This window comes from Stegostoma tigrinum, chromosome 18, assembly GCF_030684315.1.
Source record: "Stegostoma tigrinum isolate sSteTig4 chromosome 18, sSteTig4.hap1, whole genome shotgun sequence".
NCBI classification, from domain to species: domain Eukaryota; kingdom Metazoa; phylum Chordata; class Chondrichthyes; order Orectolobiformes; family Stegostomatidae; genus Stegostoma; species Stegostoma tigrinum.
The window spans coordinates 51336082-51351838 of NC_081371.1; the positions used below are offsets into that span (position 1 = coordinate 51336082).

At 44.1% G+C, this 15757-nt stretch overlaps 1 protein-coding gene across 2 annotated transcripts in view; it reads left to right on the plus strand.

Moving 5' to 3' along the window:
• Positions 1 to 301: 301 nt before the first annotated feature.
• LOC125461157 (nuclear transcription factor Y subunit beta-like) overlaps positions 302 to 15757 on the plus strand; it is a 29558-nt gene continuing 14102 nt past the window's right edge. Inside the window, exons 1-2 of one of the 2 annotated variants that reach the window (XM_048549624.2) lie at positions 302 to 442; positions 14356 to 14449. In XM_048549624.2, the coding sequence (XP_048405581.1) occupies positions 14356 to 14449 (94 nt within the window). In that variant the 5' untranslated portion in view covers positions 302 to 442. Of the gene's footprint in view, positions 443 to 1257; positions 1576 to 14355; positions 14450 to 15757 lie in introns of those variants that run through there. The other variant, XM_048549625.2, reaches the window with a different exon arrangement.

Consider the following 15757-nt stretch of genomic DNA (forward strand, 5'->3'; position numbering starts at 1 on the left):
TGAGGGTCTTACGGGAGTAAAGGAATGGAAGGCCTGGAGGCAGAACTCCGCGCTGAGGATCTGATGGGAGGGGGCGTGTGGGGGGATAGGGGAGGTAAAGGCAGTGAGTGTCCTAGGGGCGGAGCTCCGCGTTGAGGGTCCGATGGTGCGGAAGACAGTGAGGGTCCTGGAAGCGGAGCTCCGAGGTGAGACTCCGAAGTGGCCGAAGGCAGTGAGTGTCCTGGAGGCGGAGCTCCGCGGTGAGGAGGTTGGTGGGTGGGGCGGGGGAAGGGGTTGGGTGGTGGGGTGGAGCCGGAATGGCCGGGGTAGCGGTGGCGGCGGGAGGAGCGGTGGATCCTGGAAGTGCAGCTCCGCGCTGGGACTGGCTCCTTCGCAGCCATTTTGTCCAACCACAGCCGCCTCTCCAACTAACCAACCAGGGCTCCGGCAGCGCTTCAATAAGGTTTGTCCCCGGCTCGGCCAATGATCGCTACCGATTGCTGTAGCTCCCCGCCCGCTAACCCGGCTCCGAGCCGCCTGCAGCTTGTCGGCCTGGAGGTGCACTCTGAGCCCGAGGCCTCGGCCTTCCCCGCCGCCGCCGCCTTTAGAACCTGCTCCGCCCGCGGGGCTGCAGCCTGTCCCCCCCCCCCCCCCCCGTTCATGGGGCCTTTGTTCGTGAAACATCACCTTCACAGCACCCCCTTCCTCCTCCTCCTCCTCCCCCCCCCCCCCCCCGGGGGGTGGGTGTCACTGCTGTGGGACACGGGGGTGGCCGGGCAGTACAGACCCTCACCTCAACCATCTCCCCTTTCACCCCACCCCCGCACAGTCTCCTCCTTTCACCCCTGCCCTGCCCGCACAGTCTCCCCCTGTCCCCACCCCCCGCACACAGTCTCCCCCTGCCCTGCCCGCACAGTCTCCCCCTGTCCCCACCCCCCGCACACAGTCTCCCCCTTTCACCCCCTGCCCTGCCCGCACAGTCTCCCCCTGTCCCCATCCCCCCCACACAGTCTCCCCCACCCCCAAAAAATCTCTCCCCCCCCCCACTCCCCACATAGTCTTCACCCCCCTGCACACAGTCTTCCCCATTCATCCCCCCCCTGTGCCCCTGCCCCTACCCCTACCCCCCACACAGTGTCCCACCCCCTGCACACAGTCTCCCCCTACCCCCACCCCCTGCACAGTCTGTCCCTTTCACATTACCTGCACAAGTCTCCCCCTACCCCCCACCTCCCAAACAGTCTCCCCCTTTCACCCCACTGCAGTCTTCCCCCTATCCCCCGACTCTGCCAGCCCTCCCACTGTCTCCTGCCCCCTCACCCACATTCCTACCCTCTGCCATCAGGCTGCCCACAGCCCCTTGCCCAGGCCCTTCCCTACCTCCACACACCCTTCCCACCCCACCCCACCACCAGACTCTTTCCCCCGATGCTCGCCCTTCCACCCCCACATGTTTTTCTTGCCAATATTTTGCGTACTATTTCTTGTCAATAGCACGGTGGTTATAATGTTACCGCTGACCAGGAAAGAGTGTTTACAAGTGACTTAAATTTCAAGCTGAGCAGCTGGTGGAAGTAGGTCTCATTGTGAACAGAGGTATTGAGCAATTATTTAATATGTAAAGTGCTTGAGAAATTCGGGTCTGGTAGCATCTGCAGAGAAATAATGTTAATGTTTCAAATCCAGTGACTACTTTGCCACTGTTAGAGTTATATTGGTCTCAACATTAATTCTTGTTCTTCTCTCCACTGATGCTGCCATACCTGTTAACTTTCTCCAGCACCTAAATGTTTTTACTTCAGGCTTTCAGCATCCAGAGTATTTTGCTTTTAACTACTTAGTTAATGGAAATGACTGTATGAAGACAATTGAACTAGTTAATATTTTATTTGTGCTGCATTTTCTTATTGGGTTACTTTTACCTGTTATTCTGCCAGTTTTGTGTTTGTGCTTGGAAATTCCTGGATGTTTATATTCTGATTGAATAACTTGTCGTAACAGCAGTAAGCGATTTAATTCAAGTGTCAAAAATATTGCCTATTCAATTACTGCAAACATACAACGTGCCTTACAGACAATGACTGGCTTTTGGAGTGTGGGCATGGGTATAACCAGAAAAACTACAGATGGAGAAACCAATTTGCACTCTGGATTCCAAAAGCGTGTTTCTCTGATGCTAGTTTAGGGGTAAATACTTGCTGGGTCACCAGGGAGAATTCCTCTGTTTCTCAAAGTGGCCTTGGGATGTTTTGGATGCTTCCAAAGTACAGATGGGCGTCTTACTTTAATGTATTCTCTGAAACAAGTCGTCTCCAACAGTCCTATAGTACCACAACCCCTTGTCAGCTTAGATAATGTGCTCAAGACTCTGCCGCAGCTTTTAACAGGTGAGAGCACTATCACTGAGCTTGTTCAGTACAGCGGAAGGCTGTGTTTTGAGGAAAATACAGAATGTGGTGTGCATGTGTCTGAAAACTCAGCTAGCATTTGGTTGCAGATGTATAGAGAAACTGATCTTGTGGTCACTTGTAAATTTTCATTTGTGTTATGTTGTAGGCTAGGTGACAAAAGCACAAATAGGAATTTAAATTTTGCTAGTAGATTTTTCCATCCTCCCAGTGTCCCAAAGAGTATAAATGACTATTGACATATTCTCGTCTTCGTAAGCTGGTTTTAGTACTCCTTCACACAATGTCTTACAGCCAGCAATAATGTCAATGTTTAACAAAAACAAAGTTGCTAGAAAAGCCCAGCAGATCTGGCAACATCTGTGAAAGGAAAAGAAAGAATTAATGTTTCAGGTCCGGTGACCCTTCCTCAGAAGTCATTCTTTTTTAGTAATGTGATTATGGTGGCTAACTGTTGTTTGTGGCAAAGATCGTTGAGGAGAAAATGTTGATTGGGATTGTGGGAGATCGATCTCTTGCTGTCTTTAGCTCTGTCTCGCCTCCAGTGCCCCTTCCATTGAATAGACCGATTGGAGCTTTAGCATCTTTCCTCGCTCAGCCAAAAGATAGCTCCAACAACAACAGCAACTTCCTATTCAATTGAGTGCCAAGAGGCATACTAAAGAATCAGCAGGGGGATTTTTAAAAAATAGAAGCAAAGAGGAATTAAGAGAAGAGACTAACGGCCAACATAGAAGGACCCTGACCCAAAATGTCAACTTTCCTTCTCCTCTGCTGCTTGGCCTGCTGTGCTCCTCTAGCTCCACACTTATCACAATTCATCTGTAGGCATGTAAATAGCAGAAGATTGGCTAAAGAAAGATTAGGGACCAAAACGGAGACTTACATTTGGAAGCAGGGAACATGGCTGAGGTATTGAATGAATACTTTGCATCTGTCTTTACCAAATAGGAGGATGCTACCCAGACGTGGTGACAGAGTAGGAAGTGTTCAAACTTGACCAGGTCGAAGTGTGGACTGTTGGTACTTAAAGCTGATCAGACATCAGACCAGATGAGATGGATCCAAGGATTTTGAAGGAAGTGCATGGAAAACGTTAGGACACTGACCTTAATCTTTGTCTGCCCTGGACAGGGGAGGTACCACATGACTGGAGCATTGCAAACGTTACAGCCTTGTTCAAGAAAGGGTTTAAAAATAAGCCCGGCAATTAGAGAGGTCAGTTTAAGAGCATAAGTCAAAGGAACAGGAACATTTGGCCTGTTGAGTCTGCTGTGCTATTCAATGGGATCATGGCTGATCCACCATTCCTCATGTCCACTTCCCTGCTGCTTTCCCCCCATTATCCTTGATTCCCTGACTGATCTAGAATCTATCTTACAGACAATAGGTGCTGGAGTAGGCCATTCGGCCCTTCGAGCCAACACCACCATTCATTATCTTAGCCTTAAACACAAACACAAGGACGAAAGCCCACAGCTCTCTGTAGCAAAGACACTCAACCCGCTGAATGAAGAACTTCCTCCTAATTTCAATGTTAAATTGGTGCCCCTTTATTCTGACACTATGACGCCCTCTGGCCCTGGACTCTTCTATGAGGGGAAGCATCCTCTCCACATTTACCCTGAAAAGCCCTTATGAATCCAATGTATTAAATGAGATCAACACTCAGCCTTCAAAACTCCAGTGGGTCGATTCACAACCTGCTTAACCTTTGCTCATAAGACAATCCCTCCATACCAGGGATTGGTGAACCTTCTGGTGAACCTTCTCTGAACTGCCTCTGATGAAATGTTGTCTCTCCTTGAACAAAGGGACCAGAACTGCTCACAGTACTTCAGATGTAGTCTCACCAGCACCTTGTCTAGTTGCAGTAAGACTTCCCTAGTTTTATACTCTGACATTCCACTAGTCTTCCTGATTATCTGCTGCACCCGTGTGCTAGCTTTGTTTCATGCACAAGTACCCTCCTGTTCCTTGGCTGCTGTGAGCAGCTTTTCTCTGTTAATGGAATCATAAACCTAACCTCTTGTTGAACCCCTACTAGAAGTCCAAGTATAACATGTAATTCTCCTCTATCCACTCTAGTTGAGACTTCTCAAAAAAAAACTAATCAATTACTCAGACAGTAGGAACTGCTGATGCTGGAGTCTGAGATAACAAGGTGTAGAGCTGGATGAATACAGCAGGCCAAGCAGCATCAGAGGAGCAGGAAGGCTGACCTTTTGGGTCTGGACCCTTCTTCAGAAATGAGGGAGGGGAAGGTGGGCAGAGGAGCAGATAGGTGGAGAGAAGACAGACAGGTCAAGGAGGTGGGGATGAAGCCAGTACAGGTGAGTGTAGGTAGGGACCTGGGATGGGGGTTGGTCAGTGAGAGAGGAGGAGCATATAGGTTGGAGAGAAGACGGACAGGTCAAGGAGGTGGGGACGAACTGGGCTGGTTTTGGGATGAGGTCGGGGCTGGGGAGATTTTGAAGCTTGTGAAGTCCACATTGAGATTATTGGGCTGCAGGGTTCCCAAGTGAAATAGGAGATGCTGTTTCTGCACCCATTGAGTGCCATCGTTGTGGCACTGAAGGAAGCCCAGGATGGACATCTCATCTAAGGAGTGAGAGGGGGAGTTGAAGTGGTTCACAACTGGGAGGTGCAGCCATTTGTCATGAACCAAGCATAGGTGTTCCACAAAGTGGTCTCCAAGCCTCCGCTTGGTTTCCCTGATGCAGAGGGGGCCACAACGGGAACAGTGGATACAGTACACCACATTAGCAGATGTTGCAGGTGAACATCTGTTTACTGTAGAATGTTTTCATGGTGCCTGGTATTGGGGTGAAGTGGGAGGTGTAGGGGCAGGTGTCGCATTTCCTGCAATTGCAAGGCAAGGTGCCGGGGGTGGTGGGGCTGGCGGGGAGTGTGGAGCGGATGAGGGAGTCATGGAGAGAGCGGTCCCTCTGGAAGGCCGGTAAGGGTGGGGAGGGAAAAGTGAACTTGGTAGTGGGGTCAGATCGCAGGTGGCGGAAGTGTCGGAGGATGATGCGTTGAATCCGGTGGGGGGGCAGGGGTACGTGAGGATGAGGAGAATTCTGTCTTTGTTGTTATTGCGGGGAGGAGCTGTGAGGGATGAGTTATGGGAAATGAGAGACATGCGGTCAATGGCATTTTTGACCACTGGAGGGGAAATTGTGGTCCTTGAAAAATGAGGACATAAATAAATTAGTCAGACATGATTTCCCTTTCATGAAGCCATCTTAACTCTACTTGATTAGATTGTGGTTTTCTAAATGTTCTGCAACTGCTTCTTTAATAATTGATTCCAATAGCTTTCCAACTAAAGATGTTAGCCTAATGAGCCTGTGGTTACATGCTTTTTACCTGTCTGCCTTTTTGAATAGGAGTGTCATGTTAGCAATTTTCCACTCGTCTGGTATTACTTCTGAATCAACTAATTAAATTTTGGAAAATTGCAACTAATGCATTTTCTATCTCAGTACCTACATATTTTAAGATCCTAGGATGTAAGCCATCAGGGCCAGGGGACTTGTCTGCCATTAGCCCCATTAGATTGTCGAGTAAGATACAAAGCCTTCACAGTTGTTCTATTATTGAGTTTCCCTCTGCTTTTGAAGTTTCTTGGTACAATATGACCTTCTCACACTCTGAGACTTTTATTTTCTGGTGACAGTCAACCCACTTTTCGACGCAACTGTACCAAACCTCCCTACTATTTAGTTCAAAGCCCTTGTTAGGCAATTTGTGAGGACTTTGGTCCCAACACGATTCAGGTGGCGCTTGTCCCATCGGAACAGTTCCCACCTTCCCCAGTATTGGTGCCAATGTCTTGAGTTCAAATCTGTTTCCCTCTTTAATCTATTATCCCTGTGCCAATTAGTTTGTGGCTCAGGTAGTAATCTGGACATTATCATCTTTGGCTCTGCTTGTTCAGTTTAGCCCCTAGCTGCTCACATCCCCTCACTAATCTCTTTCCTCCTCCAACCTGTCTTGGTACCTACGCGGGCCATGACAACTGGATCTTGCCCCTTCCACACTCTCGGTTGCCCAGATGAGAGATCCTGAACTTGGGCACTAGGCAGGCAACACAGCCTTTGGGACTGTCTCCTGAAACAGTATCCAGGTAACTCCTCACCCTTCGTTGATGTGTCATAGTGTCTAAAGTTTAGATGCTAGCTCATCAACCCTGAGCCGGAGCTCCTTGAGCAACCAATACTGCTACATGTGTGATCACTCTGAACCATAATGTGATGAACCAGCTCCCAATTCTTGCAAGTAAAACACATTGCCTGGCCTTGTAGCTCTATTTCATTTACTTAATTTATTTGTAGACCTCCTGGCCATTTAGTGTGTAGTCTGTAAATATTTTTTCCTGTTTACCTTCAAGCTCAAAGTAGTAATCAAACTAGCAGTTCTTACTAACTAAAGAACTTACGGGTTTCTCTCATCTAGTTAAAACTAGTTTTAGTGAGACCTCCCAATTTTTATGTTGTATTTGGAAATAAAGATCAATACCCTGTTTGCCTTCATTATTACCTGCTGAAGTTGAATGTTAGACATTTGTGATTTATGCACAAGGATTCCTAAACCCCTGCTGTAGATTTTGGTAGTCTTTCTCTATTTAAATAATACTCAACTTCTGTATTCTTCTGCCAAAATGCATAATCTTTCATTTCCCCATCCTGGCAAGTCTTTGTTGCTGGCTTAACTTGTCTACATCCCTCTGCAGACTGAGTCAACCTCACTACTTGCCTTCCCACCTGCTTTTGTGCCATTTGTGATGGTGCATTCACTTTCCTCATCTAAGGCATTAATATATATTGTAAATAATTGTTGCCCCATCACTAATCCCTACGGGATTATTTACAGGTTGTTATCCTGAAAATGTCCCCCTTATTCGAAATCTGCTTTCTGGTGGTCGGTCGGTCCTCTATCCATGTCAATATATCACCTCCAACACCATGGACTCTTAAGTAGCCTCATGTGTGGTTCCTCATCAAACACCTTCTGAATTCTCAGTATTAAGTCCACTTCTGGGAAGTGAGTGATTTTTAAACAAAAACCTTTTTCGATGCAGTGACTATTTGAGTCTGGAATTCACTGCTGAAAGTGTGGTCAAGGCACGTTCAATTGAGGCATTCTGTAGGGAATTGGATGATTATTTGGATAAAAATAATGTGAAAGTATATGGGGGAAAACGGGAGATAGGTTCTAGGTAACGATTTGAGGAGCTGGTACAGATACACTGGCCAACTGGCTTCCTTTGTCATAAGGCTTCTGAGAGTAATACTTCATCAAACTGAGTTAGAATTGTTCTATAGCTTGTGACCATTTGACATAAATATAAGACTGGCACTTATAAATCAAACAGGAAATGCAGGAAAACCTTTTTACCCTGGAGAGTTGGAGAAGATGTGGGATGTTGGAGGTGACCAGTGTAGATGCGAATAAAGGAGGAAGAAATGGAAGGGTCCATATTTGGGGTGAGCTGAAGTGGGGTGGGTGAAGGTTAATGTAAAGCATGAGCTGCTATGAGTAATTTGGGCAGAGTGATCTGTTTCTGTGTTGTAAGTTGTTGCAGAGAAATGGATCGGATGCACCTGCTTTCTTTTGATAGTTGTAGATGAGTAGCGATGCGAACACAGCTGGAGGAGAGTGCCTGGATTTTGTAGCAGCTTCTCTGACAGTTTTAGAAGAGCACAGGAGTCTTGCAATTGTATTGTTTGAGACACTCCTGCCAAAGAGGCACTTCTGAAGCTTCTGCTGTTTATCATAGTGTGCCTACTGCACTATGCAAATAATGACTTGTGTTGTCTGAGAGTTATTTTCTAAATTAAAGATTAATTTGCTTAATGTGAATCTGACAAAATGGCATTTATCTTAACCGGATGCTCATTAACAAAGTTGAGCTTCCTTTATATCTATGTTGTCAGTTATTGCAAGAATGCACAATTTTCTTAACTGTAATGCCACTGGGGATCATTTGTTGCTATTTTTATGATTTATGTTTTCCTCCTTCAGAATCTATTTAAACTGACTGTCTTTTCAAGCTCCATGTGCCATCCTACGTGCAACTGTCATAATGATCTTTTCATAAAGCCCTTATCTCTGTTAGAGGAGTTTTTATGGGCTAGAATTGGACAAGTTCCAGTTATTAGGACCTTGACAGCTGAAGGCACAGCCTCCAATACAGGAGCATTTAAAATTGATTTCCTCACAAAACCAGAATGAGGGAACGGCCACCCACCTGTTCTGGGTTGAGGGGCTAGGGTTTATTAATTAGCAGGGGAGAAGATTAAGGAATTAAGCCTGAGGCTGTGGAAGGATTTATTTTAATATCGAAGCATGGTTAAACTGGGCGACAGTGTAGGTCATTGACAGTGAAGGTTAATGGATTTTGCAGGCTTGGACACAAACAGCCGACTTTCGAATGATGTCAAGTTTTCATAGCATCTTGAAATAGCCGAGCCCAGAGGCAGGTAATGCACTGAGAGTTGCAGTACCGGATGAGCTGAAGCACGGACAGGCTGAGTCAGTGGACTAGAATATGACAGATGGAAGACGATGTGAACAAAGTAAGATTGCTTACTTTGATGGAAGGTGTGGAGGTGCAATGTATGGCCCAAAAGTGAGAGATTGAGAAGTGTTAATGTCCACAAGCAGCTAGGTGTTCTTGTTCATCTGTCATGGAAGACTAACATGCAGCAAACAGTCAAGCAAATGATATATTGGGCTTTATCTCAAGGAGGTTTCGTTTAGGTGTCTTCAATTGTCGACAACCTTGTAGAGACTGCATCAGCAGTATTGTGTGTAGTTTGGTTTTTTACGCAAGGAATGAGATGCTCTCCACAGAGATTGTAGTGGAGACTCGCCAGACTAATTCCTGGGATGGCAGGATTGAATTGAGGAGAAATGTAGAAGACTGGGTATGTAATGTTGTAGAATTCAGAAGAGTGAGAGGTGTTTTACTGAAAATTACAAAATTCTTAAGGCTCGGCTGGGTGGATTGCAGAAAGGACGTCCCCCAACTTGATTTTTTTTTGGAGGGGGACGCTGTCTGGTGGATGGCAGTTGGCAGCATGCAGCAGTGAGGAGCAGTGGGGGTCACAGCTTCAGAGTAAGACCCCAGCCATTTATAATTAAAATGAAGATGGGTAGTCAGTGTTTGAAATTCTGGACTCCACATGTTGTAGTGATTCAACCATTGACGGAGGCTGGAAGGTTTATGGATGCTAATGACGAGAAAGAATTTGGGTATAGCTCAGGAAAACAATGTTGAGGGAGATGATCAGTCGTTCAGAACAGGCTCACGGGGTTGAATGGTTTTGCTCCTGTGTTGCTATGACGTATCAGGGATGGTGGTGGCTGGATTATGTGGCAGAAAGATCCTCTCTGGGTCAGATATGGCACCCACTTTACAAACAGCCTGAGCCCTAAACAGATGGTCTTCTAGTTTACCTGTACAGTTTAATTCACTCCAGTTCACAGCAATCAGTGGAAAAAGGCATCTAAAGAGGAAAAAGGTTGGAGCGGTTTAAATTTGTAGTTGGAAGACGGAGGAAAAAGATTTTAGTGCTTTGGCATAGTAGAAATAAGGGGTAATTGTAAAAAGAAAGTCTGACACTTGGATATCAGTCTACAAAACTCATGGCATTGACTGCGTGTGCGATCAGTGGTAAAGCACCAATTAAAATAAAAACTCCACTGTAAATCCTGGAGATTGGAAGAGAAACAGAAGGTGGTGGAGAAACTCAGCAGATCTGGCAGAATCTATGGAGAGAGAAGCAGTTAGTTATGAGTCCAATATGACTCTTCTTGGAATTGACAAAACCACAGTGCTGTCTGCTGATGTCAAAATCTGCCGACAAAGACCTAGCAATCTCTAAAGCATAAATCTTGCCTTTCCAAACATCACCTCGAAGCCGGTATAAAATGATCAAATTGGAGTATTTTCACAGGCTGCAAGCAGGAAAAATGAAGCCTACTCTTTGTTTAAATATTAAAAATCATGAAATATTCTTCGGACACCTGCGTGGGGTTAGGTAAAACTAAGGTATATGAACTTAAAATTTGCCTTTTTAACAATGTTTTTATAATAATAGAAAAGAATGAGAAATCACATGCGGTGCCAACATTTTGTAATACGGTAAAGATATTCGGCATCCTGCCGAGCAATTGGAGCATAAGAAATAGGAGCAGATGACACAATTAAGCCCCTTGAGCCTGTTCCTGCACTCAAGTGGGATCATGTCCCATCTACTTCGCTATCCCTATGTTGTTAATATGTAAAAATCTGCTCACCTCTGTCTTGAACACACAACGCAACTGATCCTCAGCTGTGTTCTGGGCCAGAAAATTCCACAGGTTCACCACACTCCTTCTCGCAGTCTTAAATAGCCTGTCCCTTATCTGCCATTCTCCCCAGGCATCAATGTTCACCATGTAAAATATTGACTTCAGTCTAAAGTATTTGTAAAAGAACTGGCTGAAGGTTCTCAGGTTCCCCCCGCCCCCAGCCCACCTTAGCCTTTGATTTTTTTTTCAATATAAACCTTTCAAGCCTCTGCAAGTTGGTGTGTCTCAAGGCATGATTTTGTTCCTTCTATGACTGTAAACTGTAGTAGACTAGCACGTACTCCCTATGCTGTTTCTAAATACGGGGTGCCCCTCATTCAACAAGATACAATGTTTCAAGGAATTTTACAAGGACACAAAGTAATTGAAACTCTTACTTGTTCACTAAGGTACCTTTGATTACAGTCCAGAGAGGAATGTCCACAGAGCCTATGGAGAAGAGTAGAATCACTAACTGGAACTTGTGGATTTTCATGCCATTCTGCGGTGCTGGACTTTAGAAGCCTGTTGTTGGCTTCGGGGAAGTAATATAAATGAATGCTGATGATGTCATCATCATTCCTACCATGAAATCCATCATCTTGGGGAGGCGATATGTTAGTGCTGTTATTGCTGGGCTGTTAATCCAGCGACCCAGATAATGCTCTGGGGACCTGGGTTCGAGTTCTGCCATAGCAGATGGTGGAATTTGAATGCAACAAAATATCTGGAATTAAGACTCTGATAAAGACCATGAATCCATTGTCGATTGTTGGAAAAACCCATCTGGTTCACTAATGTCCTTCAGGGAAGGAAGCTGCCATCCTTACCTGGTCTGGCCTACGTGTGAATCCAGACCCACAGCAATGTGGTTGACTCTGAACAGTTCTCTGGGCAATTAGGGATGGGCAGTAAATGCTGCCTGGCCAGTGACACCCTCATCCTGTTAATGAATTTAAAAACAAAACCTGAGTAGGTCTTTAAAAAAATTGTTTATTCAAACATTTTGAAATCCTTCTAGGGCATGTGGGTCTTCACACTGTACCTTCTGGTCCAGACATAAAAATGCTGACTACACTGAAGAGCCCCTTGAATCCTGTGTAGGTTAGAAAACAGTTTTACAGCCATCGATGATGCTTGCTATTTGGAAATACGTGATATGCAGCTTCTAATGAGTAATGTTAACAGGTTGTGGAGAGTGCAGGAAAGTGAGTTTGAGGCTGAGATGAGACCAATGATCGAGTTAAATGGGTGAGCAGGCTCAGGGATAAATGGGCTACTTCCAGTGATGTCCTTCCTACTTGTCAACAGCTGTGAAGTTCACAGTGAATGGCTACAAATTTTGTAATGACTCAGCTTTTAAGAATAGATTTTTATACTTAGTTTCTAATCAAATTAATAGGGATAGTTTGTGCTGGATCCAATACAAAGCTTCACAAGCAATTTCCAAGCAAGTGAACTTATTCACCTGATGGCAGGCACGGAAGAAAATCCCAGTATTGAGTTCAATACAGTTTAGTTGATGCAGATTTTGATGTTTAACGTGCATATTATTCGACTTTTGTGAATCTTCCTAATTTTCTAGCTTTATTCGTAAGCTGTTCCAAGCAGGGCAGGGCACTTTGAAATTTATCTGTGTAAAAAATATATTTTAAAAGTCTGGATTCAGCACTTAGAACACTAGATGCCATGCATTTTCTTTTGTCTTTTTTTTGTGAAAAAGAATTTGACCATCACTCATAACCTGGTCTGACATTTCATCATAGACCTGGGGGAAGTGTTGCATTATCAGAGGTGTCATGTTTGAGATGAAATATTAAATCAAGGCCGGGTTTACGTTTTTGTCAAGGAATGTACTCAATCCCATATAACTATGTAAAGTGCAACGGTAGTGGATTCGCCAACTTTAGGTACATTTAATTCGTCATTGGACAAGCATATGGACGCACATGGAATAGTGTAGGTTAGATGGGCTTAAGATCGGTATGACAGGTTGGCACAACATCGAGGACCGAAGGGCCTGTACTGTGCTGTAATGTTCTATGTTCTATGCAAGTATTGTGGTCAATAGTCACCTTCAACCAAAACCATCATTAACAGATCAATTGATCCATCAACTCATTTTCTGTTTCTGGGCCCCTGCTATTTGCTAGTGGCAGCCAATATAAGTAACTGCAATTTAAACACTTGTTTATTGATTGTAAAGTGCTTTGAGTTGTTTCAGATATGATGAAACAGGTAAACACAAGTGCTTTCCTTCCAATTTATCTATGTAGTTTGCTCTCAGATATAAGATCAGCATGAAATTGTACAGCAATTTGCCACAACTGGTTATTTCAAAGACTTGAGTCACTTTTGTCAAATGGACAGTCCTGTTGACTGTCTATCAATAGTTTGTATTTTGACCTTCTGCTACTGTATCTTATCTCAGGCATTCTAGTGCACCTTAGTGTGTTCTGCAACCACTTCCGATCAGTTTTCTATCACTGCCACAACTCTGAAGCAGTCTGTAAAGTAAAGAACTGCGGATGCTGGAGTAATGAAACAAAATCAGAAATTACTGGCAAAACTCAGCAGGTCTGGCAGCATCTATGAGATAAGAGCAGAGTTAATGTTTACAGTCTGACCCTTCTTCAGAATCTCTAGATCTACTCATTGTTTAAACCGTTAGCGTTCACAACCCTGTATATAACAATTTGTTTCCAAATCCTTTGTTTATATCAATATTTGTCTGATCAGTTTTCCTGAGTCGGTTAGTGCTTTCTGTCCTGCTTTGCATACCTGTTTATTGTTGTGTAATAACCTCTGTTCCTCCTGTCTAAAGCATGCAGAGAGTGTAGATTCAGTTAAAGCAAGTTGAATGCTCTTGATTCGGTAAACTTTCATTATAAACTCCACAATGAAATATCTACAACAAACACAAAACACTTTGACAGCTGAACAGATCTGGCAGTATATTGCTTTTATAAAGTATCTATTGTACTTTTGAGTCATTTTTTTAAACACGCTCATATTTTGAACACTAGTTGAGCTGTACAAATCATACTGCAAAGCCATAAAGTTAAAACACCTGGTAGAATGACATGACAACATGTCAATTTGTTTCCTGATTTGTATCTTATGCTTAGATTTGCAGGCAAAAGGATATTTTAAGTATATTTACGTATTTGAATTAGGGCTATCAGAAGTGTTATCTCCACTGACCTAGTTCACATTTCACCAGACAAGGCCATAAAAATGGATGATCTGGTTGTAATCACTTTGATTGTGGGAATTTGCTGTGTGCAAATTGATAATCGTAACAATTACTTTATGACAGTAACTGCACTTCAAAATTGCTTCGTAGATCTACAGATATTGTGGAAAATGCTACATAAATACAAGTCTTTCTATTAACAAACTTATTCCACTTGACTCTAATTGTCATTAATGGTCCACATTTTGTATTATTCTGGATTATAACGGTGAGCTGTGTTGTATAAATAAGTGGTACACGGATACAATGCTATTGCACAAATAAACCAGATCAGCTATTCGTTTTCATGCAAAAGCCTGAATTTATTTTATGAATTGACCTCAAAAACAGCTTAGTTTAACTGTTTCTGACTCGCAGTTCTCAATTTTTCAGATGGATGGTGACAGTTCCACGACAGATGCTTCACAGTTAGGAATTGCGGGTGACTACATTAGTGGAAGTCACTATGTGTTACAGTCTCATGAAGGTATGGGTTGGTGTTAGAAACACTTCCATATGTTCTTCTCCCTAGAATTGATCTTGTAGCATCAGTATTCCGCGGGGACCGTTCCCGCTGTGACACCCTGGTTCACTCCTCCGTTGCGTCTTTCATTTCCTCACCCTCTACCTCCACCTCCCACAGTGCAACTTCCCACGCAATCACAAGTTATAGCACGTGCCCTTTCACCTCCCCACTCCTCAGTGTTAGCCTCGAAGCTTGATTCACTGGAGTGGGACGTGACCCCACAATCTGCTGACTCAACGGCAAGAGTGTGCAGATTAAGGTGAAGATTGGGGATCTGTAACTGTTAGTTACGCAGATGCCATCACAGTGCGGCCAGTGCACAGGAAATGGCTTCTGTTTAAAGTTGTGCAAAATATAATGTCGAGGTTAGTTTACTGTGGGGCGCGTATTGTTTATATATCTATGAGAGACCGAATGTTTATGAACTGCATGTTAAATGCAGATTCAAGAGCTAGACTGACTGAACATTTTGAGGAGGAAATTACCATGTGCCCAGTGATTTAATCACAGATGGTTAAGATTTTTTTAAGTGCCCAGCAAAAAGACTGTGATTGAAACTTCCCTGTCCAATGAATGTAGTAAGCTCTAAGTAACATTAGTTTTGGAAGACTTCATTCAGTCAAAGAGTTACAAGTTCGGAATTCTTGTGCACCAATCAAATGTGTGGAAGGAATATTGAGGTCTTAGAGAGGCTGCAGAGGAGATTCACTTGAATTATTACCAAGGAAGAATGCACACTGGTTTTGTGCAACAATTAAAGAAATTGGGATTGTCTCCTTTGAACAGAGAAGTTTAAGGGGAGAGATCAAGGGTTACGGGAAGAAAGCAGCAGAATGGGATTGAGGAACTTATCAGCCATGATTGAATGGTTGAGCAGACTCGATGGGCCAAATGGCCTAATTTCTGGTCCTCTCTCTTATTTAAATGGGGTGATCACACTTAAGGATTTGTTCGAGTAGCTTGGGGGGAAAAAAACTGTGTCCCTGTTGACAAGTCAGGCCACTGACATCCGATTTAAAATAATTGGCAAGAGAACCAGAGGGGATGTGAGAATTTTTGACGCAGTAACATTTGCTCCAGCTGTAAGACAAGTGCTAGTAGTTTCAACAGGATCTTTCAAAATGGAGCAGGTTATGAAAGAGACAGAAGATATTTCAGAATAATAGGAAACAGCAGTGGAGTGGAGCTAATTGGACAGCTTATTTAAGGACACAATGGGCTTTTTGACTCAGTTTCCAGCGAACCTTCTGGTACCCGTTTTGTTTTTGG